The sequence below is a fragment of the Oryctolagus cuniculus genome, chromosome 13 (assembly GCF_964237555.1).
Source record: "Oryctolagus cuniculus chromosome 13, mOryCun1.1, whole genome shotgun sequence".
Lineage (NCBI taxonomy): Eukaryota > Metazoa > Chordata > Mammalia > Lagomorpha > Leporidae > Oryctolagus > Oryctolagus cuniculus.
Genome location: NC_091444.1, coordinates 96260092 through 96284399, shown reverse-complemented (window position 1 = coordinate 96284399; position 24308 = coordinate 96260092). Strand labels below are relative to the sequence as shown.

Below are 24308 nucleotides of genomic sequence, written 5' to 3'. Positions count from 1 at the left end.
TGGTCTGGAAGAGGGGCAACCAGGACAGAGTCCGGTGCCCCGACCGGGACTAGAACCCGGTGTGCCGGCGCCGCTAGGTGGAGGATTAGCCTAGTGAGCCGCGGCGCCGACCAGAGAGAGAGGTCTTCTATCCTTTGGTTCACTCTCCAGATGGCTGCAACAGCCAGAGCTGTGCTGACCCGAAGCCAAGAGCCAGAGCATCTTCCGTTCTCCCCACGTGAGTGCAGGGATCCAAGCACTTGGGCCATCTTCTGCTTTTCCAGGCCATAGCAGAGAACTGGATCAGAAGTGGAGCAGCTGGGACTTGAACCGGTGCCCATATGAGATGCCAGTGCTGCAGGCCAGGGCTTTAACCTGCTGCACCACAGCGCCAGCCCCCAGTAGGTTCTTGTAAAATGAATGGACCAGCTGTACTTTGGAAATTTGTATTTATTAAATAAAAGTTAAAAAAAAAATGAATGGACCGTTTCTTGAGAAAGGTTAAGTACTAGGGAGTATCTGGGCCTGAAAAGAAAGATTTAAGAATAAGGTTATTCTAAACTGATTCTAGGAAATGCTTGACTCAGGCAAACAACCTGTTTTGATCTAATTAGTGGTGAGTTTTTTTCATTGTAAGGAGTTTTATCTTTTTTTGTTCTTAATATTATTTTATTTATTTGCTTGAAAAGCAGAGTGATAGAAAAGAGATCTTCTGTTCACTGGTTCACTCCTCAAATGCTTGCAGCAGCTAGAGCCAGGACAGGCCAAATCCAGGAGATAAGAACTCTATGTAGGTTTCCCACATGGTGGCAGGAACCCAAATAGTTGGGCCGTCATCTCTTGCCTCCCAGCATTATGAGGAAGCTGCACTGGACATGGAGGTGAGACTTGACCCCCCCGCACTCTGATAATAAGATGTGCTGCAGCCTAACTCACTGCAGCACAAGACTGGCCCTGGTAATTTTTTATATGTTAGAGGTGGAACATTCTGTTATCAATCTAACCACCTACCCTGAAATTGCTGTCAGATAAATAACACTTGTTTTTTTTTTTTAAGATTTATTTTATTTATTTGAGTCACAGAGAGAGGTAGAGACAGAGAGAGGCCTTCTCTCCACTGGTTCACTCCCCAGATGGCTGCAACGGCCAGAGCTGCGCCGATCCGAAGCCAGGAGCCTCCTCCAGGTCTCTCATATGGATGCAGGGACCCAAGGACTTGGGCCATCTTCCACTGCTATCCCAGGCCATAACAGAGAGCTGGATTGGAAGAGGAGCAGCCAGGACTAGAATCGGTGCCCATAGGGGATGCCAGCGCTTCTGACCAGGGTGTTAACTCGCTGTGCCACAGTGCTGGCCCCAACACTTCTTTTTAGTTAGTTAAACTGAAGCATTCGTTGAATGCTTGTTGTGCGTCTGACACTATTCTGAGCACTGGAATGCAGCAGGAATAAAAGTTCCTGTCATCATTCTAGTGAGGGGGAAAGGTAATAAACATGAAAATACGTAATGTGTGAGATGAAAGAAATGAAGCAAGTAAGGGGAGTAAGGAGTATATGTGCAGGGAGATAAGGCAGTATCCTAAGGGCGTGAAGGAGTGAGCTGTAGGAGCAAAGATACAGCAAATGCAAATGCTCTAGGCCGGAGACCAAGGAGGTAGGATAGGATGTTAGAGGGAGAATGCTAGGAGATGGGTCAGAAGTATTGGGAAGGCAGGGTGACTTTGAATTCTTAAGGTTTTTGACTTAGCTTTTAGGGGATTCCTGGCTTGTGGGAGGCTAATTCAGGTACAACCCAATAGCCATGTGATTGAAAGATGATGATAAATTAGAGAACCGAATACTGGTGAGGGTGTGACGTGGTTGGCTTCAGGATCGTTCAGAGGAAGCGCTAACAGGCTAGGCCACTGACTAGTTGTGTGGTTGAGAGAGGGAATGGAGATGTTCTGGGCCTTGGCACCTTGTATAGTGGGGTTGCTGTTCCCCAAGACGCGAGAGGCTAAGAGGAGCAGGTTTGAAGAGGAGGGCAAGTCAAGGGTGAAATCTGTACGTAGTGATTGTGAGAGATGTCCCAGACATCTGAGTAGAAACAGTAAGTAACCCAGAGTCCATGAGTAGGCTGGCCCACAGATATAAACAACAGAATTGTTAAAACGTAAATGGTATTTGTAAATCTGTGTGAGATCACCTAGTGGTGAACACAAGAGTGCTGTGGGGATATGAATGTGTAGTTGGACTGTGATGACAAGCCAGCATAGGAGTTGGAGAGCTGGCCACTGGAGAGGAAGCCCATTGAATGAGATGCTTCAAGAAGGACGAGTGGCCCAACACCCAGCACTGCCAAGAGGTCTAGTAAGATAAGATTTGAGATTTAGCAGTTTGGAAGTCGTTGCTATTTTGATCTAGTAGCAGGCATGCTGGAGAGTGGGTTCCAGAGAGGGAAGAAAGAATAAAAAGTGCTGCTTTGCTGGCATTTGCCAAGAGTGGAGCAAAAAAATGGAGCAGGAGTTTAAGATAAAAAATCCAAAAGATTTGAGAAATAACAGCATGTTTGTAGATTGATGGGAAAGGTCAGGTGGAAGAAAGAATTTCTAGAACTAAGTTCCTAAGCCATAGAAAAAGCAGGATCTGGTGCATATGGAGGGCTGGCCTCGTCTAGGTCCCTGGTGGCGCTGTCACTATAACAAGAATCCCATTAGGGCAGGGAGAAGTGACTTGCCACCTGCCTCCCTATTGATGGCTTCTGTTTTCTCAGAGGACTAAATTGACAGGATCCTTGTCCTGGTCCAGGTCCTTGGCCAGGAAAAGATGCTCCAGGTTTGAGGCCAGAGGAAGAGAGGGTTGATCTCCCAAGTGTTACTTGCATACAGGGATAAGAAACTATTGGACTACGGTGACCACTGCATGTTTTTGTTTGTTTGTTTGTTACAGGACATCCATCCATTTTATGCTGATTTGATGAATATTCTCTATGACAAGGATCATTACAAGTTGGCTCTGGGACAAATAAATATTGCCAAAAACTTAGTGGACAAGTAAGGTGTTTTCTTACTATTGTGTTTTTTAAGTTGTTTTTAAAAGTGGAACAAAATATTCATATATGTATTTTCTTAAGTGTTGCCAAAGATAACGTGCGGCTTATGAAATACGGTGATTCTCTCTACCGATGTAAGCAGCTGAAGCGTGCTGCACTTGGGCGAATGTGCACCATTATCAAGAGACAGAGGCAAAAAAAAAAAAAAAAAAAAAAAAAAAACGCTAAATTTTGCCAGGTTTGAAATTTGTAATAAATTGAGCTTTGGAAAAAGAGAGAAATGGGCAGCACATGACACTAACATAACATCTGGGAAATCTAAACAATAGGATGGTTCATCATTGAATTGCTTTCTCAATAAATATCTATTGAATGTTAAAAAAAAAAAAAGAGAGAGAGGCAGAGTTTGGAATATTTGGAGCAAGGTACTTACTGCCCATGAGGAGAAAAGGTCTTTTACAGCATTTTGTTAAAATAATCGATCTGTGTAGAGGGCATATTCCGGAGGTGGCTTTGTTTTATTTTAGAGCTGACAAGCTCAAATTATTTTTTCTAGCCAAACCTGTATGAGATTCTAATAGGTGATATGCTGTTGGAAAAGTGCCTAGCATAAATCATAAGGAAATATTGAAAAATATATAAAAATGTCATAGTTTTAGCTATTGGAAAAACTTTAATAGAACAGTTTTGAAATTAAGGTAGCAGGGTTTTGTTGAAATAGTTGCCTGCTTTCTTACATGCATGTATATATTTTGAAAGATTTATTTTCTTGAAAGGTAGAGTTAGAGAGAGAGCTTCCATCTGCTAGTCCACTCCCTGAACAGCCGCAATGGCCGGGATTAGGCCAAGCCACAGCCTGGAGCCAAGAACTTCTTCCTGGTCTCTCATCTGGATGCAGGGACCCAAGCACTGGGACTATCTGCTGCTGCTTTCCCAGGCCCATTAGCAGCAAGGTGGATTGGAAGTGGAACAGCTAGAACTCAAATCTGCATCCATATGGGATGCCGGCGCTGCAGGTGGTAGCTTAGCCTGCTGTGTCACAGCACAGCCCCAACATGCACATATTTTTATATCACAAACTATTTGGACTTGTTTTATGTCTCCCCTGTATCTTGCAAGTGATTTATGATAGTTGAATGCTTATGTCTCCCCTGTATCTTACAAGTGATTTATGATAGTTGAATGCTTTTAAAATGCTTTCGTACATATCTGATCTTCACGATCGCCCAGTGAGTACCACTCTGAAGCTGTTTGTATTACAGATGAGGTAGTTAAATGGAAATTGCCCATGTAGTAGCCAGAAAATTATAGCATGCGTGCTTCAAAAGACACTGCTTTCCAAATGTCTCAATAAGAACCATCCGGACGCTTCTCAGACGTGTCTTTTTGATCTGTCTCTGATCTTTTGCATCCAAATGCCCAGTTGGTAAGGCCTAGGTATATTATTGGTACAGCCACACTTGGGAAATGCTATTATTTATACTGTATTATATCATTACTCTGTGCAATGAATTGCTTTTTCATCAACTCATACTTTCTCTACACTTGCATTATATAACCATGAGCTTGCAGTACAGATAAGTTGAAGAGAATATCAAGCAAATCAGACACTTTGATTTCTTAGTTTTTTCATTTTAAGCTTCATAGTGCGCCAGCATTTATCCCATTTGCCAACCATTGATCCAAATACATGGACTCTGCTTTTATGTGGGTACCCAAATGTTGGGAAATCCAGCTTCATCAATAAGGTTGGTCTGGTTTTGATTATAAAAAGATGATGTGATGGAAGCCAAGAGCCAGGAACTCAGTACGGGTCTCCCAGATGGGTGACAGGGACCCAACTACTTGAGCTGTCACCTGCTGCATCTGAAGGTGTGTTACAGGAAGCTGGAATGAAGAGCAGAGCCAGCTCTCAAACTCATGTTCTCTGATATGGAATGCGGGCAACCCAACGGTCCAGGCAAAATACCTGCTCCTTAAGCCAATTCTTACGTGATTTGTCATTTTAGTTGCTGTGTCAAATTTTACACAAACTATATTATCCTTTGTAGTGATAAGTTGCTGAGTGTGATTCAAGGGTAACATTTAAGTAACTCAGTAATTTTGTGCTTTGGGACAATTTAGCTGAATTGAGGGATCTGAAAGGAATTGAAACAGCATTTAAAATGTCAGATGACAACCAGCAGCAGTGTGTATGCCAAAGCAATTGTTAATTATGTTAATTATGGCTTCCTTGGTGCTAAGAACACTTTGCTGGGCAGATACTGTGTCATAGCTGCATCCCATATTGGAGTGCTTGGGGCGAGTCCCACTTCCATTTCCAGTGTAGCTTCTTGCTGAGGCAGCAGGTGGTGCCTCAAGTACTTGGATCCCTTTCATCCACGTGGGAGACCCAGATGGGAGTTCTAGTTCCTGGCTTCAGCCTGGCCCAGCCACAGCTGTTGTAGGTATTTGGGGGAGTGAACCAGCAAATGGAAGATCTTTCTCTTAATCTCTTACATGCACTCTCACTGTCTTACTGTCTCTCATTCAACCTTTCAAATAAATAAACTTTTACAAAGAATGCTCTTGCTTTGAGGCAAATTTATAGGTTTTATTTTGTGTACAGGTTTCCACGACATCTTGATAAAGCCGTGCAGGGGCCTACTTGATGTTTTGAAACATGCTCTGACCATTCCACAGCTGGCTGGTGCTCTGGGTGGCTGTGTGGCTTTTTACATGGAAAACAAAATGAAAACTTCAGTTCCAAGATTTTACGAACCACATATCAAGAGTTTGCAGACATGGGGCATTTCCATCATGACAGAGGCCTCTGTCGGGCCCTGTTGAGACACTGGAGGCAGTAGATGGAGGGTGAGAGGGGATGATGGCTGTCTCCTCCCTGATACCTGAGTCAAGGGCCCTGTGGTGTGAGGGAAGAGAAACCAGGCCATTTATTAAACTGGGTAACTCCTGTCCTGTGCGTTTTCATTATGTGAGGTCTCTTGTGTTTTTGTTTTTTTTTTTTTTTTCCTACCCAAAATTACTCTTGATGTGTTGGTAACATGCTTATGTTGTTTGACAGGAAGTGAGGTTAGAATCCCTGTGACTGACAGTTTTGACTGATTGCTTTACTTGAAGGTAACCAGAGCAGATGTGGATGTTCAGCCCTATGCGTTTACAACAAAGTCTCTATTTGTTGGGCACATGGATTACAAGTATCTACGTTGGCAGGTGAGAGTCTCATCTTTAAACGTAGGATAAACATCTTGGGTTTTGGTTAATTAATTTTGATTTTAATGATTTCTGAAGCACTATAATATTTATTTTTTCTGGTATACTTGGAATAGTATAGAGTCAGCCCTGAGGAGGTGAGGAAAAGAGAATCTCTGAGGTGACCAAGAACTTGAAATTTTTCTTTTACCATAAAGAAAACTTGTCTGAGCTTTAGAGAGACATGAGGGCAGTTAACAGTTTTCTGATACAATTTCAGAGGAAATAGCAGGCCTTCAGTTTGGGCTTCTGCGCCTTATGCTAAGAGTTGTACTTCTAAAGTAATTAAATTCTCCTTTAATCATTTGTGACTCTGTTGTTGCAAATGGCATATACTGTCTAAAACCATGAAACAATCTGTTTGAACAGTCTGATTTTATAAATGATGAAGAGAGTAACTCCTAAGACTTAGGAGGTTTGGGGGTTATTTTAGTTTTTATGTTTATGATGATGCTAGTGAGAACAGGAGTCATTTCTCAAGGTCATTGGCTAGCTTTTCAATGAGCTCTGCAGGGTTTTTCTACCCTTGACTGCTTATTTAATGTTTAAAAATATATGCTTTTCTCTCACTTTTATTTTCTCATCAGTTTTGGAGTTCTGCATTTTTATTTACTAGTTTCGTAAGGTCTGGTTTCAGTATGCAGAATGACTGCTGGGGCGTGCTGGACAAGAGGTTAATAAGTGTGCTCTGGAATAATGGAGTTTGTTCATTAGGTTGTAGACACTCCAGGGATTTTGGATCACCCTTTGGAGGATCGGAACACCATCGAGATGCAGGCCATCACAGCCTTGGCTCACCTCCGTGCTGCGGTTCTGTATGTGATGGATTTGTCTGAGCAGTGTGGACATGGTTTGAAGGAACAAGTAGAACTCTTCCAGAATATAAGACCTCTCTTTATCAACAAGGTAAGTCTGACAACTAATAGTTTAGTTTATTTTGTATAGTATGAAAGTAGTGATTCATTATTTTTTTTTTCCATTGGTAGCCTCTTATAGTTGTTGCCAACAAATGTGATGTGAAGAGAATAGCTGAACTTTCTGAAGATGATCAGGTAAATCATCTTAATGTTTGGAATGTGTCTTACTTACGTATTCTGAATGCTATCTCAGCCAAAGTTTAGAAGGAGGAATTTTAACAGTACTAGCTCAGTTTTTATTGTGCAGTTGAGATAATATCCTCAAAGGTTCAGTGACATGAACTCAGACATCCTAATCCCTGCCCTGTGGAAAATGTGATCCCTTAGATTGTTGCCTTAGAGGAAGCCAAGTGCCTTAGGTGTCCTTTATCTCTTCCTGACCTCAGAATATCAGGTAATACTACAGCAGCGTTTTCCAGCGTAAGTTCCTAGTTAGGAAAGGTGTTCATTGGTGTTATTTAGCAAAAGAGGTTCTGTGGTTAAATGCATTTGGAAATGAGTGACTGAGCACAGGAGAATGAAGATCTGTAAGCATTTGTCCTGTGGGCTCTCAGGAACCATGAGTGTTTTTGAAGAGGGCATGCAGGACTTACAGGAACTCTTGAGTGTGGTGTCTGTTAGCATTCCCCAAGAGGCAGGAAACATTGTTAATATATAGTTTTAAAAACCTGGTTTGACTCTTCCATCAAAGGTGTCATTGAGGATAAATGCTTTGAGAAGCATGTACACAAATTGTAGGTCCCGACCAGCAGCGTCAGCCTCACTGTTACCTGGTACTTGGTCAGAAATGCAGGTTTCTTGATCACACCAGATTGCCGAATCAGAAACCCTGGAGTGGGGCGCAGTCTCAGTCGAGCAGGCCCTCCAAGTGACTGCTCACTGGAATGGTAGACTGCATCTGCTGTGTCTTTTGGAATGTACTAGCTTGACTTCCTGTTCCTGATGTAGGAACAGCATATTCTTTCTCAGTGTCTCTTGTTCTGTTTGGAGACTTACTACTAAGTAAGGATTAGCTTTTCTTAAACAGCCACAGCTGGTCTTCTCAGGTTACTACAGTAAATTCTTTAAGTTACTGATTATGTAAACACTAATGTCAGAGTTAATTTGTCTGCGAAAGCCCCCATGTGTCTGTTAAGTAACTTCAGTTTTCTAGTCTAAAAAGACATTGCTGGGTGGAGAAGGGGGAGAGTGGACAGCAGCAAGAAGTTTAAGAAGTGAATGCAGTACTCAGATGCCCAGGCTTTGGAGTCAGACATGCTCAGGTCCCAGCTTCACGCTTGCTGGTTGTGTGATAAGGAAGTGAGGTCACCTGTCTGACCCTCGGTTTATCCTGGGAGGTAATGCCTACAGTCATCGGTTGTTGGACAAATTGAAAGGAATCGGAAAGCTAAGTACATATTGGAATACTATTACACTATTTCCATTTGGTTAACACTTTCATAGCCTTCCCTTTATTGATGCTTTCAACATGACACTCCTCATCAAATGGTGATAACACATGATGGTTTTTGCCATGTGCACAGGTAGGCTCAGGGACCATTTTACTCAGGGCCATGCAAAATTGGTGTTCAGTCCTTGATCACTGCTTTGGACCTTATGGTAAGGGAAATAAATCTTGTTTGTGAAATGCTTTATTATAATGGATTTGTCACTTTCCTCCAAAAGATGGTCACACTTGCAGTTAGATGTAAATGTGACACTTAGTAGAGGGCATACAGTCGAGTCTCTTAGATCTTAGTAATTTAAATTTCTAGATTTGTGAATGTTTTCAAGATTTTTCTAAGGGATTCTCTTGGGCTATGAAGGCTAGTTTTTTTCTTGTTCTTTTTCTAATTAGAAGTAGCACTGCTAATGCTTCTTGGTCTTACCTAAGTTCCTATTTTGGAGGATGAAGTCTTACTGAATGTTCTGGAGAGTTTTGAATTACTTGGTCTGTTCTTCAAAAGTTTTAAAAACAAACCACAAGTGTTGAGAATTGCAGCCTTCATTGTAAAACTGACTTTTTCCATTGGAAACTAGAAATCAATAATACATCTCTTGTTTTTCCAGAAAATATTTGTAGATTTGCAAGCTGAAGGATTCCCTGTGATAGAGACGAGCACTCTGACTGAGGAAGGTGTCATTAAAGTTAAAACAGGTTAGTGCTTTCTTAACATCTGGTATCAGTCTTTTCACTATCTTTGTCTTGTTTTTGAAAAGTCAGTCATGGGGGGTGGAATTAGTTTTTTACTAGGTGCTGTTAATACTCAAAGTATACATAGTGGTAAGGAGTGATGCACTACAGAATAAGGTGGATCCAAAACCCTTAGTAATCTAGTGCCCTGCTTATTCAGATGAATGGTTGAATAATACTTTATAGTTCCTGCTATAGGAAATTTTTAATTAAAATGACTGCTATGACTTTTGACTATATTTTCATAGCAGTTTTACTGAAATGGATCCTGTTTGGTAGTATAAGGGGAAAAGTAGTGTGAAAAGCAGAACAGCTGGAGGCTGCAGGCTCCTGTTAGATTTTATGTAGTATCCTACTTCATCCTGTTGCTCTTAACTTGAAATAAAAGGACAATTTTTGTGCTGTGGCTTTAATTACAGATTGGCTGCTCAAGTTAGAATTCTGAGAGATCATTGCATCTAGGTAATGAAGGACAGTTGGAGGACACCACCAGTCTGGACAGGGGGTCACTTCTGGTGGGAACAAGGCCCAGCATAGAGCTTAGGAGGGCTGCTTCAAGATTCTGTCTCAGATTGGCCCTAGGGTCAGAAAGGGGAACAGTCTCTTTCTTGGAGAGTGTGGTTTGCTGTGATGTTAAAAACCTATTGAGGGAAAAGGCGTAGGAAGTTCCAAACCATACCAGACAGTCAATGGGAGTCTGATTCCTGATTCTTCTCTGAAATGTGCAGCAGGCGGCTGCGGTGTATCTTTGTAACTCTGTGTCTTGTTTTTACTTTTATTAGGCTTGTGATAGGCTTTTGGCTCATCGAGTTGAAATCAAAATGAAGGGAAATAAAGTGAATGAGGTGTTGAACAGATTACATTTAGCTGTACCAAACAAGAGAGATGATAAGGTAAGATGGCCTTTACAGAGAGCCTTTGAGATACATTTATTGCATTGCTGGTAAAAGTCAGTAGATGCTACTGTCTGCATGGTTTTTTCCAGGGTTACAGAGCCAGCTACACATACAGACAAATGGATTTCATAAATGGGCTTCCATTTCTCATTCATAATGAAGTTATGCCTGTGTATGGCAAAGAGTAAAAAGGTTGAGGAAGAGAATGAAGTTTGCCTCTCACTCTACCAGAGGCAGTTATTGTTAATCCAGTCTTGTTTTTCCTTTGAGAAATGTTTGTGATACAGAAGCATTTTTTGAACATAGATGGAAGCATTATACTTATTGTACTTTTTTGTGTGTGTGGTTTTTTTATTTATTTGAAAGTCAGAGGGGTGGGGGATAGATCTTCCATCTACTGCTTTACTCCCCAGATGGCCATAACTGCCAAGGCTAAACCAGGCCAAAACCAGGAGCCAGATTCTATTTCTAGCCCAGTGGTTAAGATGCCTCCATGCCATTTCTGAGTGCCTAAGTTCAATACTTGCCTCTGGGTCCTGACTCCAGTTTTCTGCTAATGCAGATGCTGGAAGACAGCAGTTATGGCTCAAGTGATTGGTAGAAAACTTCTTGGGCTCCACAGTTTCCATTCTTGCCACCCTCATGGAAGACCTGGACTGATCGCCTAGCTCCCAGCTTCACCCCCTGTCCAACACTGGCACAAACTAGTGGATGGGCACATGTTCTGTGTCTAAAATAAACTGGAGTAGAGTGAGAGAACCAACATAAAAAAGGAGGGCAGGCAAATGGCCCACTGGTTAATATGCCTGCATCTAGTATTGAAGCAGCTGGGTTTGATGCCTGGCTTTGCTTCTGACTCCAGCAACTGGGATTCTGCCACGGCTCACTAGGCTAATCCTCCGCCTTGCGGCGCCGGCACACTGGGTTCTAGTCCTGGTCGGGGCGCCGGATTCTGTCCCGGTTGCCCCTCTTCCAGGCCAGCTCTCTGCTGTGGCCCGGGAGTGCAGTGGAGGATGGCCCAAGTGCTTGGGCCCTGCACCCGCATGGGAGACCAGGAGAAGTACCTGGCTCCTGCCATTGGATCAGCGCGGTGCGCCTGCCGCAGCGCGCCAGCCGCGGCGGCCATTGGAGGGTGAACCAACGGCAAAAGGAAGACCTTTCTCTCTGTCTCTCTCACTGTCCACTCTGCCTGTCGAAAAAAAAAAAAAAAAAAAGAATTACCATCTTAAAAATTAGCCTGCTATATATAGATTTACTGAATTTTGAGTTCCACCTGCATTTGTCTTGGCAGGACCAGAGTAAATGATTTCATGGGCCTTATACTAAGCCTTATACAGACTGTGGGCAGATGTTCCTCATCCCTGCTGATTCTGTCTGACCTTGGATCTGCGCTTCTTTAGAGCTTTGCTTTGTTACTGGCATCTCTGTCCTGGCTCAGTCCAGTTCCCCTCTCTTTTTCTTAATATAAATAGCTCTCATCTTTCTTAAAAAGCAAAAATCTTAGATTCTATGTCCTCCCTTACTCGTTAACCCTTTTTCTCTCCTCAGTTGAGCTCTTTGAAAAAGTACTTGATAGTGGCTGGCACTGTGGTGTAATGGGCTAGGCTGCCATCTGCAGCACTGACATCCCATATGGACACCAGTTCCACTTCAGTCTAGCTCTCTGCTAATGTGCCTGGGAAAGCAGCTTAAAATGGCCCAAGTGCTTGGGACCCTGCACCCACATGGGAGAGCCGGAGGAAGCTCTTGGCTTCTGGCTTCAGTCTGGCCTAGCTCTGCTGTTGTGGCTGTTTGGGGAGAGGACCAGCAGATTGAAGATCACTCGCTCTCCTTCTGTGTCTCTCCCTCTCTCTAACTCTGCCTTTCAAATAAAATAAACTAAATTTTTGGAAAAGAAAAATTACTTGAATAACATTATCTGTTAGCTGTTGTCATTTCCTGATACTTGCCACTCATTTTCCCACGTGTCCTCCTTAATTTATATTTTCAGTCTCATTGTGTCTGTGACCTCTTCATGCCCTACTTCTAGAACTCATTTCTGCTCTGGAAATTAAGCTGTTGGTAGCATCGTGATTTATTTGGGTACCCAAGGAGTGAACTTACACGTCAGCGCCTTTACTCTCACAGTTCTCACGATTTCCCTTCTGCAGTGTTCCTTGTCCTCCAGTCATCTGGTTTTCATCATCATTGCCTTTGTCGTAGCTGGCCTCCCTGCTTTGCTGGGTTTTTTACCTTTCTGTTCTGTGGTCCACTCTTTCATGTCAGAAATCGGGTGATTTCCCCTTCCTGAAACTCTTCACTGTTCCTTATGCATTCAGTTTGCTTATCATGATGCCTGGTGGCCCACCAGGGGCCTGGCAGATCTGCCTGTTGGACTCCTGGCTAGGTTGACTTGTTAGGATATGATATGCATGCATATTTTTAAGATTTTGTTTTTGTCTTATTAACGTTGTAGAAAGTGAGATTGTATTCTGGATGATATTAGAATAGATAACCAGGATACTGTATGAATTCAGGCTCTCTCAGACCTGAACTTGTTTCATATTGTCTATTTGCTGGTCTGTACTGTGGGGAATAAGGAGACCTCCCCACCTTGGAGTTTAACTGTTTTAACGAGGAAAAGTAGCAACTGAAGAGTTAACCAGCCTGCTGTCAGTTCATGTGCGCGTGGTCTCCTTTTGCTTCCCAACCATTTTGTGTGAGATAAGCTCTGCATGTGTGGGTATATGGGGACTTGACCATAGGATTACCGTGTCCTCAGACAGTTTCCATGCACATGGTGTCACACCTACTGTACACATTTTTCTTCAATTATATCTTTAAAGAAATTGGAAGAATTAGAGAAAGAAGAAGAGCTAAGAACAGCTGCTGGGGAGTATGACAGTGATTCTGAAAGTGAAGACGAGGAAATGGTGGAAATCCGACAGCTGGCAAAACAAATTAGAGAAAAAAAGAAACTGAAAATCCTTCAATCCAAAGAAAAAAATACACAGGGATCCAGGATGCCTCGAACAGCTAAGAAGGCAAGTTTTTTTTTTTTTTTTTTATGTCTTTCCAAAAGATATGCATGACTTATTGCGTATGTTGGACTCTTGCAAAATCATTGCTAATTACAGCTTTTCAACCCATTTATGGCTGTCGGATTGCACATTCTTCGTTTTGGTGGTGTAGATTGACTTAGAAGAGTCTTGATTGTTTATCTGCTGATTCTTGTGCCCTTTCTTGGTGATAATCAGCTTGAAGTTTTCCTCTATAGATTCAATCATTGTATAGTTTTATGAATTACAATTGGGATTTATAAGTTGTAGAAATTTAAAGTCATTAATTAACATTTTCTTATTTAATTTCTGTATTATTCAAGACTTGTCTTTTCTAATTTACAGACACTTAACCCAGTCTAATTTAAACCCAAAAGAAAATTTATTGACTTTTGTGACTGGTTAAGATGGGGAGAATTACACAGTAGCGTGAATGGATCAGATGTCAGGATTCTTAACACTTTTTCGGTTTTGTTTTTGTTTCTTGTCATGCTTTGGTCAGGGAGGTAGGGTTCTGTGATAGCTCCCCGTACCACATGAAGTTCCCCCAAAGAAATCAGATAATGTGCAGGAGAGTTAAAATGTAATGGAAAGAAAGGAAAATAACTTGACATTGTAGATACCTCTGAGTGGGTATTGTTTGAAAATAGTGTTTTCATATGATAGCAGATGACTGGTTATTAAGAGACATGGACAGTCTTCTGCTTTTCCTAGTAATGTGGAGGGGTCTCCAGAAGGAAACATGTTGCCACAGTGAGTTTGTCTTAGGGTCCATCACTAACTTCAGCTTTTGTGGCTCATCTATGTGATAGAAACAGTCACTTTCTTACTCTGTGTGGGTTGCTTGGTTTCTACCAAGAAGGACATAAAGCATACAAGATCTCACACATAACAGTTTCTTAGTTAAGTGTTGGTTTTCGCTGAGCTGCCCAAAACCATCACAGCGGCAAGTATTAGCCACAACAATTAAGATATTACTTGGGATGCTTGCAGCCTGTATTGGAATGCCTGAGTTCAAGTCATGGCTCTCCTTCTAGTTGCAACTTCATGCTTTGCCCACCCTTGGAGGCAATAGGTGATGGCTCAAGTACTTGGTCCCTGGCACCCATGTGGTCAGGCCTGGAGTTTTAGGCTCCTCGCTTTGGCTTGGCCCACCCCTGGACATTGCAGGCATTTGTAGATTGAACCAATGACTGGGAGATAATTTCTCTTTGTCTCTGCCTTTCAAGTATATATATATTTATATATTAATTAATTAAAAAATCAGTTAGTCAGTCAGTAAAAGGCAAAGTGAGCCCAAGGGGAAAAAATACAACTTGTAAAAGAAGTATGTCACAAAAAGTGTATTTTCCCTTAGAAAAAAAATATTTTTCAACTTTTCAGTGAACTAATTTTGCTTAAAGCCAATTTTATTTTAAAATTTCTTTTCAGGTTCAGAAGACAGATTTGGAGAATGAGATGCATAGTCTTGGTGTTGACATGGATACTAAAGACAATGTAAGTGTAGGGGGCTGGTCTAGTGTTTATATGGCTGAATGCAAACTTGTTAAAGAAAAAGCAGGGGCTTGGAAACCTGTGAGAATATGAAGTTGATTTAAAAGAAAAGAAATCAGGATTCCCAGTGTTTCCATTGCTATTTATTGACATAGTGTCTGCCTCGAAGTGATGGATTGATTGATAAGTGTATCTCTCACGCTGCCATAGTTCCCTTGGGAATGCTTCGTTTGGTGTGATTAGCTTAGCACCTGTTCTACTGATGCAGGATGGTGTTTTCAAAACTTTATTCTTATTCAGCATTTGAGAAGAATTTAGAAAAACTTTGTACTCTCCATCATCCTTAATTAAAACTTGTCCCTGGAAGTGGGCCAGGTGTCCTTGCCTCTCAAAGTTCTGGTTTAGTCACTGTCAGTTGTGTAAGGTGACCCCAGTGCATTTGCTTTTCTTTTTTGTATTATTTTGAGTGAAGGTCAAAAAGTTCATGAAAACAATGTATTCTGAAAATGCATGGATTTCACATTTTTTTGCACCAAAATAAACTTATCTGTTAATTCCATTTTTCCCACAAAGTTTTTGAAGGCTTATAGATATACTTTATCTTTCATTTTCATGTTAGTAGAAAATTTGGAAAATATTGAAAACTAGAAAGAAAATCATTTGTGGTTATAGCACATAAAAATGAGTAAGTTGAAATATGGTAGATTGCTTTTTATGCAGTTAAATGAGAGAGCTTGTCTTCTGTTCCTTAAAAATATATTTAAGATCACATTCCACATTTTACATCTGTGTCTTGTAAATATTTTTTCGTTAAATTTCTCCCATTTTTTAATGAAGTAAAGCTTAATTTCTTTTACTTTTTGGATTGTTTACAGGTTAAATTCATTTATTTACTGTTGCCTTAAAGAATTTAAGGTTATCTGTAAAAGAATTCACATCAGGGAAAAGTGTATGTGGGAAAAAGATGTCAAAGGGAAAGAAATAGATAAATTTTTGTTGTCCTATACAGAACTCTTTACTTGGACTATAGTGACTGAGATCTGCCTGGTGCTTTAATTAGCTTCAGTGTAGTTATATGAAGTGTTAGTCTCTCTGTGTGAGTAACTTAGACTAAATAGTTCAAAACTGTCTTCTGGGGTGCTCAGAGATGAGAAGGTATTTCAGGTATCTACTAGAATTTTATCCTGCTGTTGTAATGATTTATGCTAGAAGCAAATCAAAGAACTTTTAGTGCTCTGGATTGTTTTCTCAAAACGGATTCCCAGACTGGAATTACCAAACTCAGGACAGCATTGTATAAAGTTCTTTTCTGGAAGAGGTAGAATAATTGGTTTCAGTCAGCAGTGTATGAGGGGACTCATTTGTTTTGTATATGCTTGCGTTGTTTTACTGTACTGACATAAGATCTGACATTTGATTGAAGTGCTAGGCTTAATGCCTGCTTACATTTTGGGGAAGTTGTGTTTTCCCTAATTTACAGACAGGGTGGCCAGTGGTAGCAACGTTAAGGGACTTGTTTGAATTCTTATAGGCAGCACAAGGCAGAGCTGTGACTTGTCCAGGTTCTGATGGCAGAATTTGTCCTCTTAGACGTGCAGTCTGGATATATCTTCTTAACTTAAAGTTTGAACTTCTGGGCAGTTTTCACTTTATGTTCAGGTATTAGATATTAGTGTTCTGAAATTAGATTATGATGCTAACCTAATAATCATTTTTGAATGGGGATGTCTAAGTACATTTTTTAAAATGGCGTTAAATCAGCTTTGTAAAATAAGAGCAGCTTGTGTAAGTGAAAAAAGATATTTGAGTGGTAATTAATGTGGAATTCCATGTGTATATCTTAAGGATTTTAGCTGATTGTGGTTCTGATGACGTTGTAGACCCTCCTGACTGTCCTCTTCCCTTGTTGGAGTCGATCTGTTTGTCACTGAATCTGTAAGCAGGGCTGTGATCCTGACCGCCGAAGTTTGCTTTCCATGCTTTTCAGGCCCACTACGCAGTCCAGGCAAGGAGATCTCGGAGTATCACCAGGAAAAGAAAGCGGGAAGAATCTGTTCCACCGTCTTCTGTAGTCCGGAGTCGGAGTTGCTCTCGAACTCCACGTGATGTTTCTGGTCTCCGGGATGTCAAGGTCAGCCTCTGATGTAGTAATAGCCTCAGTGTTTATTCTGGCAAGTCTCAGGGTAAACACCAGTAGTTATGGCTCAGAGAAGCAGGAGCTGTGGGTAGGCGGTTAGCTGAATGCTGCATGTCCCAGTTTCTTGGCGTCCTTGAGAGCTTGGGTCAGGTACAGTTGGATGCCTCTGGACAGAGGTCCTTGGTGGACTGTTGCCTAATCTTTCCTTTTTCAGAGGTTGGGCAGAAGCATGATCTCATACTGCACCAGCAGTCTGACTTTAGATCCCAGTTGTTCAGGGAGAATAATAGGAAATTGCCCCTGCTGTTAGCACCAGGTAGCCCCAGTAAGCAAAATAAGGCCTGAGAAGCCCATATGATGAAACAGCCCAGAGGTAGCTATTTTGGTTGACTCACCATGTGATCCCACTTACCTTCATGTTATTGTGGGAATTTCTTCTCCCAATCAATAGCTTAGATTACTCTCAATATCATTTATAGCATATTTTGGTAAAACGCTTTGAATACAGTCTGCTTCCCTAAACTGTCATCTCATTAAAACAAAAATTTCTAATTTCAGTATTATGAAGATTCAGATATAAAAATCTGTCAGTAGTCTAGTAAGTATTTTATAGAAGCCTGGCTTTTTCATTCCACAATACCGTTACCATCTGAAAAATCTGGGTTTTAATATTGGCATTGCTGTTAGTAAAGCAGATGTACATAGTGCATTCTTCTAAGGCCTGAGTCTCAGTGCCTCAGTTTGTGTGAAAGGGAGTTAGAACAGATGTGCTCTGATCGTCAAGATTGAAAATGTCCCTCCTAGCTATAAAACTCGTCTGAGGTGAGATTGTCATCCTGTAAATATGCATAGAGTTCCTGCTGATACTGTGCTGGGCCTGAGGAAAAATAATGAATGAGACTTACCAGGGTCTGTTGACAACAACAGATCTTGGCCATTAAGACAGACTACTGCCTGGTAGTTAAAATACAGAGTGGAAGATTGATTTTCAGTGAATAGAACACACTGTTATTTTCTCCTCCTTTGTAGATGGTGAAGAAGGCCAAGGCTATGATGAAGAATGCTCAGAAGAAGATGAATTGCTTGCGGAAGAAAGGGGAGTCAGATCGGCATGTGTTTGATATGAAGCCCAAGCACTTACTCTCTGGAAAGAGGAAAGCTGGCAAAAAGGACAGGAGATAGGCTTCAGTTGACATGGTTTGGCTAGACTGTTTGTTGCTGTCTGTTTCTTGGTTGGGTATGGTGTGGGTTCATAAAATTGGAGTCATCTATAAACAAACAAAAATAATTGCAGCATTCTTTGCTAAACATTGTGGTTAAATCCTGCATAATAAGTGCTGGAAATTTTTGTCTGCAAAATGCAAACATTTGGAGTAAATGGTCTTTCTGCATTAAATAGAGGATTGGCTGCTTCAGATTTACAGAACTAGAAAAATTTGGTATGACTTTGATGTTTTGATGGAGAAAGACCTTATTTTTTCTAAGAGGAAGCTTCGATTTCTCGCACGGGAATACTCCTTTTTTTTATGAAGAAAGCATCTCCATTTATGGATATGGACAGAGGGCTACCTGCTCTGCAGACTTGGAGCAAGCACATGTGTGAGCGAGTCAGAACCCTGATGCTGAAAATACTCCTTTAAATTATTTTCCAGTCTTCTTGTACAATGTATTGTTGTAATCTCTCTTTCAACTATTTTATCCAAAATAAATCTCCAGGAGAAATAGTTTTGAGTTATTTAATACTTTTTTGTATAATTACAGATCACTATTGATTTGGCCAAATGAAAAAGAAAAAAAAAGACATTTCTTTTAAGAGTGTTTTTTGCTTTTAAAACAAGAATACTGCTTTGTGAATGGAATGTTGCCTAAGAAATTACAACACTTAAATATAACATCTCTGGAACAGGCATCTGTCCTACATGCTGGGAAAGGGAGCAAGTGTTGTGGTATAGCTGTACTGCCAGTCTAGCTCCCTGCTAATGTGCCTAGGAAAGCAGCAGATGATGGCCCAAGTGTTTGGGCCCCAGATACTCATGTGGGAGACCTGTATGGAGTTCCTGGCTCTTACCTTCAGGCTTGCCCAACTCTGGCTACTACAGCCATGTGGGGAGCAAGTCAATGGATGGAAAAACCCTCTCTGCCACTCTGCCTTTCAAATAAATAAATTAATAAGTAAAATACTCTGCTTTTCAGATAGATAAATCTTTAAAAGAAGATATGGGTGAAGATGACCCCATCCTAAATTGAAGTGCCTGAGTTTAATTGCTGTTTTTTTTTAAGTATTTATTTGAGAGGCAGAGTCACAGACAGAAAGGTCCTCCATCTGCTGGTTCATTCCCCAGATGGCCACAGTGGCCAGAGCTGAGCCGATCAGAAGCCAGGAGCCTCCTCCAGGTCTCCCATGAGGGTGCAGGGGCCCAAGCACTTGGGCCATCTTCCACTGCTTTCCCAGGCCATAAGTGGAGAGCTGAATTGGAAGAGGAGCAGCTGGGACACGAACTGGCGCCCATATTGGATGCAGGTGCCACAGGTGGAGGTTCAGCTCAGTACACCACAGCACTGGCCCCTAATTTGCAGTTCTGACTTCTGAGTTTTGCTTCCTGCCAGTGTGGACCCTGGGAGGCAACAAATGAAGGTTCAAGTTACTGCGTCTTTGCCATCCACATGAGAGACCTGGACCCTATTCCTACCTCCTGCCTCTGGCCCTGGCCGTTGCAGGTATTTGAGGAATAAATTAGTGGGTAGGAGCTCTCTCTGTGTTTTGCAGAAAAAGAAGAAAAATGACACCTACTACTGAAAATGACGTATTGAATAAAACACAAAAGCTCCTCCAACCCCCACACAAGCACCTCCTGGCAGGGGTGGCAGAGTCAGAGGGTCTGTTTTTAATTATTTTAAGTGTATAAAGCTGTGAGTGCATGATGGGTGTTTTGTTTAATAATTAAGTCACCGGTTGGGACACCTGCATGTCATATTAGAATTCCATGGTTCCAGTCCCAGATACTCTGCTTCCCGTCTAGTGTCTTCTGATTCATACTCTGGAAGGCAACAGTTGATGGCTGAAGTGCTTGGGTCCCTGCCACCCATGCGGGAGACCTGAATGGAGTCTGGGTTTTTGGCTTGACCCTGACCCAGCTCTAGCTATTGCAGGCATTTGGAGAGTGAACCAGATCTGTGTCTCTCTGCCTTTTAAATAAAATGAAAATAATAATTTAAAAAGGTGAATAAATGTTAACTAAAAACCACCAAGTAAAATAGGGTGAATAAGTGAATGTAATAGACTAGTCTTAAAACATCACCTTTTGACATCAAAACAATATCATTGTTACCAGTTCTTCAGAATGCAGTTAAAAAGTAGAGATTCTCTACTTAACAAGTCCCTTGCTAGAATACTTCACATATGCTGGAAAGATTATAAGAAATACTCCCAAGTGATACCAGGGAAGACAGTAGAGTAGGAAGTACCAGGAATCCATCTCTACTTTGACAGTAAATTTGCTGCTAGGATCTATTTGATGTAGATGTTCTAGTACTTCCATCTCTTCAAAGATTTGCAGCTTACGGAGAAAGGGTTGGCCAATGAATTGCAGTAGATTTTAATTTCAGCTGTTAGTACCTATCCCAACCCCCAAGCCACATGGCAGGCAATTATATTCCTGTACCAGCTTACAGAAGTCAAGAGTGGACACTAAGAACCTTGTCCTACAAATTTTAGGACTGTTATGATTGCCAGTTGCTGCTTCTGATTGTGGAGGTACAGATGCGGGTGGACCACTATTGTTGCGACCCTCCATTAGCTGAACAGGCTCCTGGGAATTTAAAGGACCAAGGCCTTTTTTTGTTTGTTTGTTTTCTTGCACTCCCCCCCCCTACCCCCCCTATTTTCAGGCCAGACCTTTAAGGATTAGGACTCTGAAAAGCAACTGCATGTTCAGGGAAGCTTAAGAAAGTCACCTCAGATTTCCAGAGAAGGACACATTCAGAAAAGACCCGAGCTTTGAGTTTTATATCGCAGGCTGATCTCTGTTGTAAGCAACCTGTAACAAAGTCCAGGAAACGGGGAAAGGGAGAGGGTATAATTGCCAGTCATCACATAAAATTCAAAAGTTGAGTTTTCAACAATAACAACAAAATCACAAGGCAGGCAAGGAATGAAGTGTGGACTCCTGAAGGGAAAAAATTAGTTGACAAATTGTTCCTAAGGAAAACCAGATGGTGGACTTAGTATACATTTTTCAGCAATGGTCTTGGGGGCTGACATGGTGGCATGGCAGGTTAAGCTATTGCCTGCGGGGCCAGCATACCTTATGAGTCCTGCTTCGTGCCCTGGCTGCTCCACTTCTGATCAAGCTCCCTGCTAATGTGCCTGGGAGAACAGCAGAGGATGGCCCATGTCCTTGGACACTTTTATACCCATTTGGACAACCCGGAAGAAGTTCCTGGCTCCTGGCTTGCCTGGCCTACCCCAGGTTGTTGTGGTCATCTGGGGAGTGAACCAGCAAATGGAAGAATGATATTCTCTCCTCCCTCCCTTCCTCCTCTTTCCCTCCAACTTGGCCTTTTAAAGAAATAAAAATAAATCTTACCCCCCCCCCAAATGGTTTTAATCTACTCTAAATACTAAAGGAGGACATAGACAAAATCAGGAACCACTGAGTGAGTAAAATAAAAATATCAAAGCAACAGAAAATGAAAGTGGACCAAAGGACTTCTGGAACTAAAAAGTAAATTGAGAAATTTGCTGGAGAGTTTCATAAAGACAACTGAAATTGAGTCTGAGTAGCAGAAAGAAAAAATTGAAAAGTGAACAGAGCTAAGAAAGCTGCAGTTCAACAAATCAGACCAATACGTGCATTAAGACAGTCCAAAAAAAGAAGAGAAAGACACAAAGACTAAAAGAAATGGTAGCCAGAAATACCCCAAATTTGATGAAATACTCGAAGCTCCATGAGCTTAAGAAAAACCCAGGGCCCACACCAAGACACTTAAAATGTCCAAAGATAATCTTGAAATCTGTAAGAAGGGGCTGGCACTGTGGTGTAGCAGGTAAAGCTGTAGCCTGCAGTGTGGCATCCCATATGGATGACAGTTCAAGACCCAGCTGCTCCTCTTCTGCTCCAGCTCTCTGCTGTGGCCTGGGAAAGCAGTAGAAGATGGCCCAAATCCTTGGGCCCCTGCACCCATGTGGGAGACCTAGAGGAAGCTCCTGGCTCTGGATCAGCACAGCTCTGGCCATTGCAGCCATTTGGGAAGTGAACCAGCAGATGGAAGACCTCTCTCTCTGTCTCCTTCTCTTCGTGTAACTCTGACTTTCAAATAAATAAATAAATCTTTTAAAAAATGCAAGAAACAAATGAGCTATCACATACAAAGTATCATAGGATTATTATCAGATGTCCTGTAAGAAATGTTGGAGTTCAAAAGGCAGCAGGTTCATATATACAGAGTACTGAAAGAAAAAATTTTGTAACTGGCAAAACTGTCCTTCAAAAATGGAGGCAAAAATTAAGGTACTTCCAGATGAACAAAACCTGGGAGAGTGTTAGTACTAGAGTTCCCATGCCAAAAATGCTAAAGTGGGTCATTCAGGTAGAAGTGAAAAGACAATTAGGCAATAATTTGAAGCCAAGTGAACAATGATATCTACAAAATACATGAAATATATGAAAAGTAAATACATGAGCAAGTGTAAAAGTATTGTAATTTTGGCTTGTAGCTGCTTCCCCTGATACAAGAAGTAAATGCATAATTGTGTTCTGGGGCACACTGTATAAGATGTAATTGTGATAGTTTTTGTACACTAGTGAAATGAAGCTGAAAAAAATTCAAAACCATGGTGTGAACAACTTTAGGATTTTAAGAGAAATCTCAATGATAACCAGAAAGAAGATGGCTATAGAATATAAACAACACAAAATGATGAAAGATAATACTTAAATATAAAAAGTCAATTAAACATGAAGAAGATAATGCAGGGAGTTGGGAGCAAAGAAAGCTGTAGGACGTACAGAAAAATACCAAGGTGGCAGAACTCCGTCATCAATTACCTGAAATGTAAATGGATTAACCTACAGATGAGCAGAATGGGTTTAACAAAAACGTGATCCAACTATATCATATGTACAAAAGATTAATTTTATATCAAAAGATTCTATAGTTGAGAAAGAAAAGGTAAAATTATTCAAGCCAATAGTTGAGGACATGAGCTTAAAATCAGACAAAATAAGCTTTAGATCAAAATAGTTTCAGGGGACAAGGATGTCATAAAAGGTTCAGTATTGGTATAGCAATGATAAAAGTTTGTACATCTAATAAAAGATACTTAAAATGTGAAGCAAAGATTGAAAATTGAAGGGAGAAATTGTGTACAATAACACTGAGAGACTTCAGTGCCCCATTTTGAATAATAGAACATAAGTAAGGAAGTAGAAGACTTGAGGAGTACAGTAAACCAGAATGCCACAAAAGAAGTTGCCAAGGACTAATGTGCTCTGCTCTCCAAATTCATGTGTTTAAGCACTAATCCCTAATGTGGGTCCCCAGAGTGATAGGATTGGTGTCCCTAGAAGAGACACTGAAGATCCTCTGCTGTGTACAAAAGGTGATCTGAGCATGCAGTGAGTACTCACCTATCAGCCAAGAAGCGAGACTTTGCCAGAAACTGACAATGCTTGATCACGACGAATGGCTTCCTATTCTTGAACTTCCTAGCCTCCAAACTGCGAGAAAATTAATATCTTGTTAAGACACCCAGTGTATGGCAGCCAGTGTTAATGGCAGCTTGAGTTTAAGTATTCAGAGGAAAACCTGTAGCTGTAGATACCGTAAAAATGAAGAAGAGCAGACATTGTGGAACAACAAGTTAAGCCATTGCGTGACTTCCACATCTCATATTGGAGTGCCAATCTGAGCCCTGGCTTCTCTGCTTCTCATCCTGCATTCTGCTCTTGCATCCTTGGAGGCAAGTGCTTGGGCCAAAGGAGACCTGGATGGAATTCTGGGCTCCTGGCTTTGGCCTGGCCTAGTCCTGGCTGTTGCAGGTATTTGGGGAGTAAATCATTGGATGGAAGATGTCTCTCTCCATCCCCCTCCCTCCCCTGCTTTGCTTTTCAAGTAAATGAAAATCTTTTTTTAAAAACAAGAAGAAAAATCAACATCTAACTTTATATCTTGATGAACTGAAATAAGAACTAAACTCAGAGGCTGGCACTGTGGTACAGCAGATTAACACTCTGGCCTGAAATGCTGGCATCCCATATGGGTGCCGGTTCGAGACCCGGCTGCTCCATTTCTGATCCAGCTCTCTGCTATGGCCTAGGAAAGCAGTGGAAGATGGCCCAAGTCCTTGGGCCCCTGCAGCCATGTGGGAGTCATGGAAGAAGCTCCTGGCTC

General features: G+C 41.5%; 1 protein-coding gene across 5 annotated transcripts in view; it reads left to right on the top strand.

Annotated features, from left to right (window-relative positions):
• The first annotated feature begins 3029 nt into the window (after positions 1 to 3029).
• The window catches only part of LOC100343001 (GTP-binding protein 4), a 37959-nt gene continuing 16680 nt past the window's right edge, over positions 3030 to 24308 (top strand). For 4 of the 5 annotated variants that reach the window (XR_011381674.1, XM_070055944.1, XM_070055943.1 and 1 more), the window contains exons 1-11: positions 3030 to 3201; positions 3409 to 3434; positions 4657 to 4757; positions 6130 to 6222; positions 6976 to 7167; positions 7248 to 7313; positions 9228 to 9315; positions 10132 to 10244; positions 13073 to 13270; positions 14717 to 14782; positions 16767 to 16910. Coding sequence is in view for 4 of the 5 variants with exons in the window: in XM_070055944.1 (XP_069912045.1) it covers positions 3116 to 3201; positions 3409 to 3434; positions 4657 to 4757; positions 6130 to 6222; positions 6976 to 7167; positions 7248 to 7313; positions 9228 to 9315; positions 10132 to 10244; positions 13073 to 13270; positions 14717 to 14782; positions 16767 to 16910 (1173 nt within the window). In the remaining variant the exon portion in view is untranslated. Of the gene's footprint in view, positions 3202 to 3408; positions 3435 to 4656; positions 4758 to 6129; positions 6223 to 6975; positions 7168 to 7247; positions 7314 to 9227; positions 9316 to 10131; positions 10245 to 13072; positions 13271 to 14716; positions 14783 to 16766; positions 16911 to 17945; positions 18641 to 24308 lie in introns of those variants that run through there. The other variant, XM_070055942.1, reaches the window with a different exon arrangement.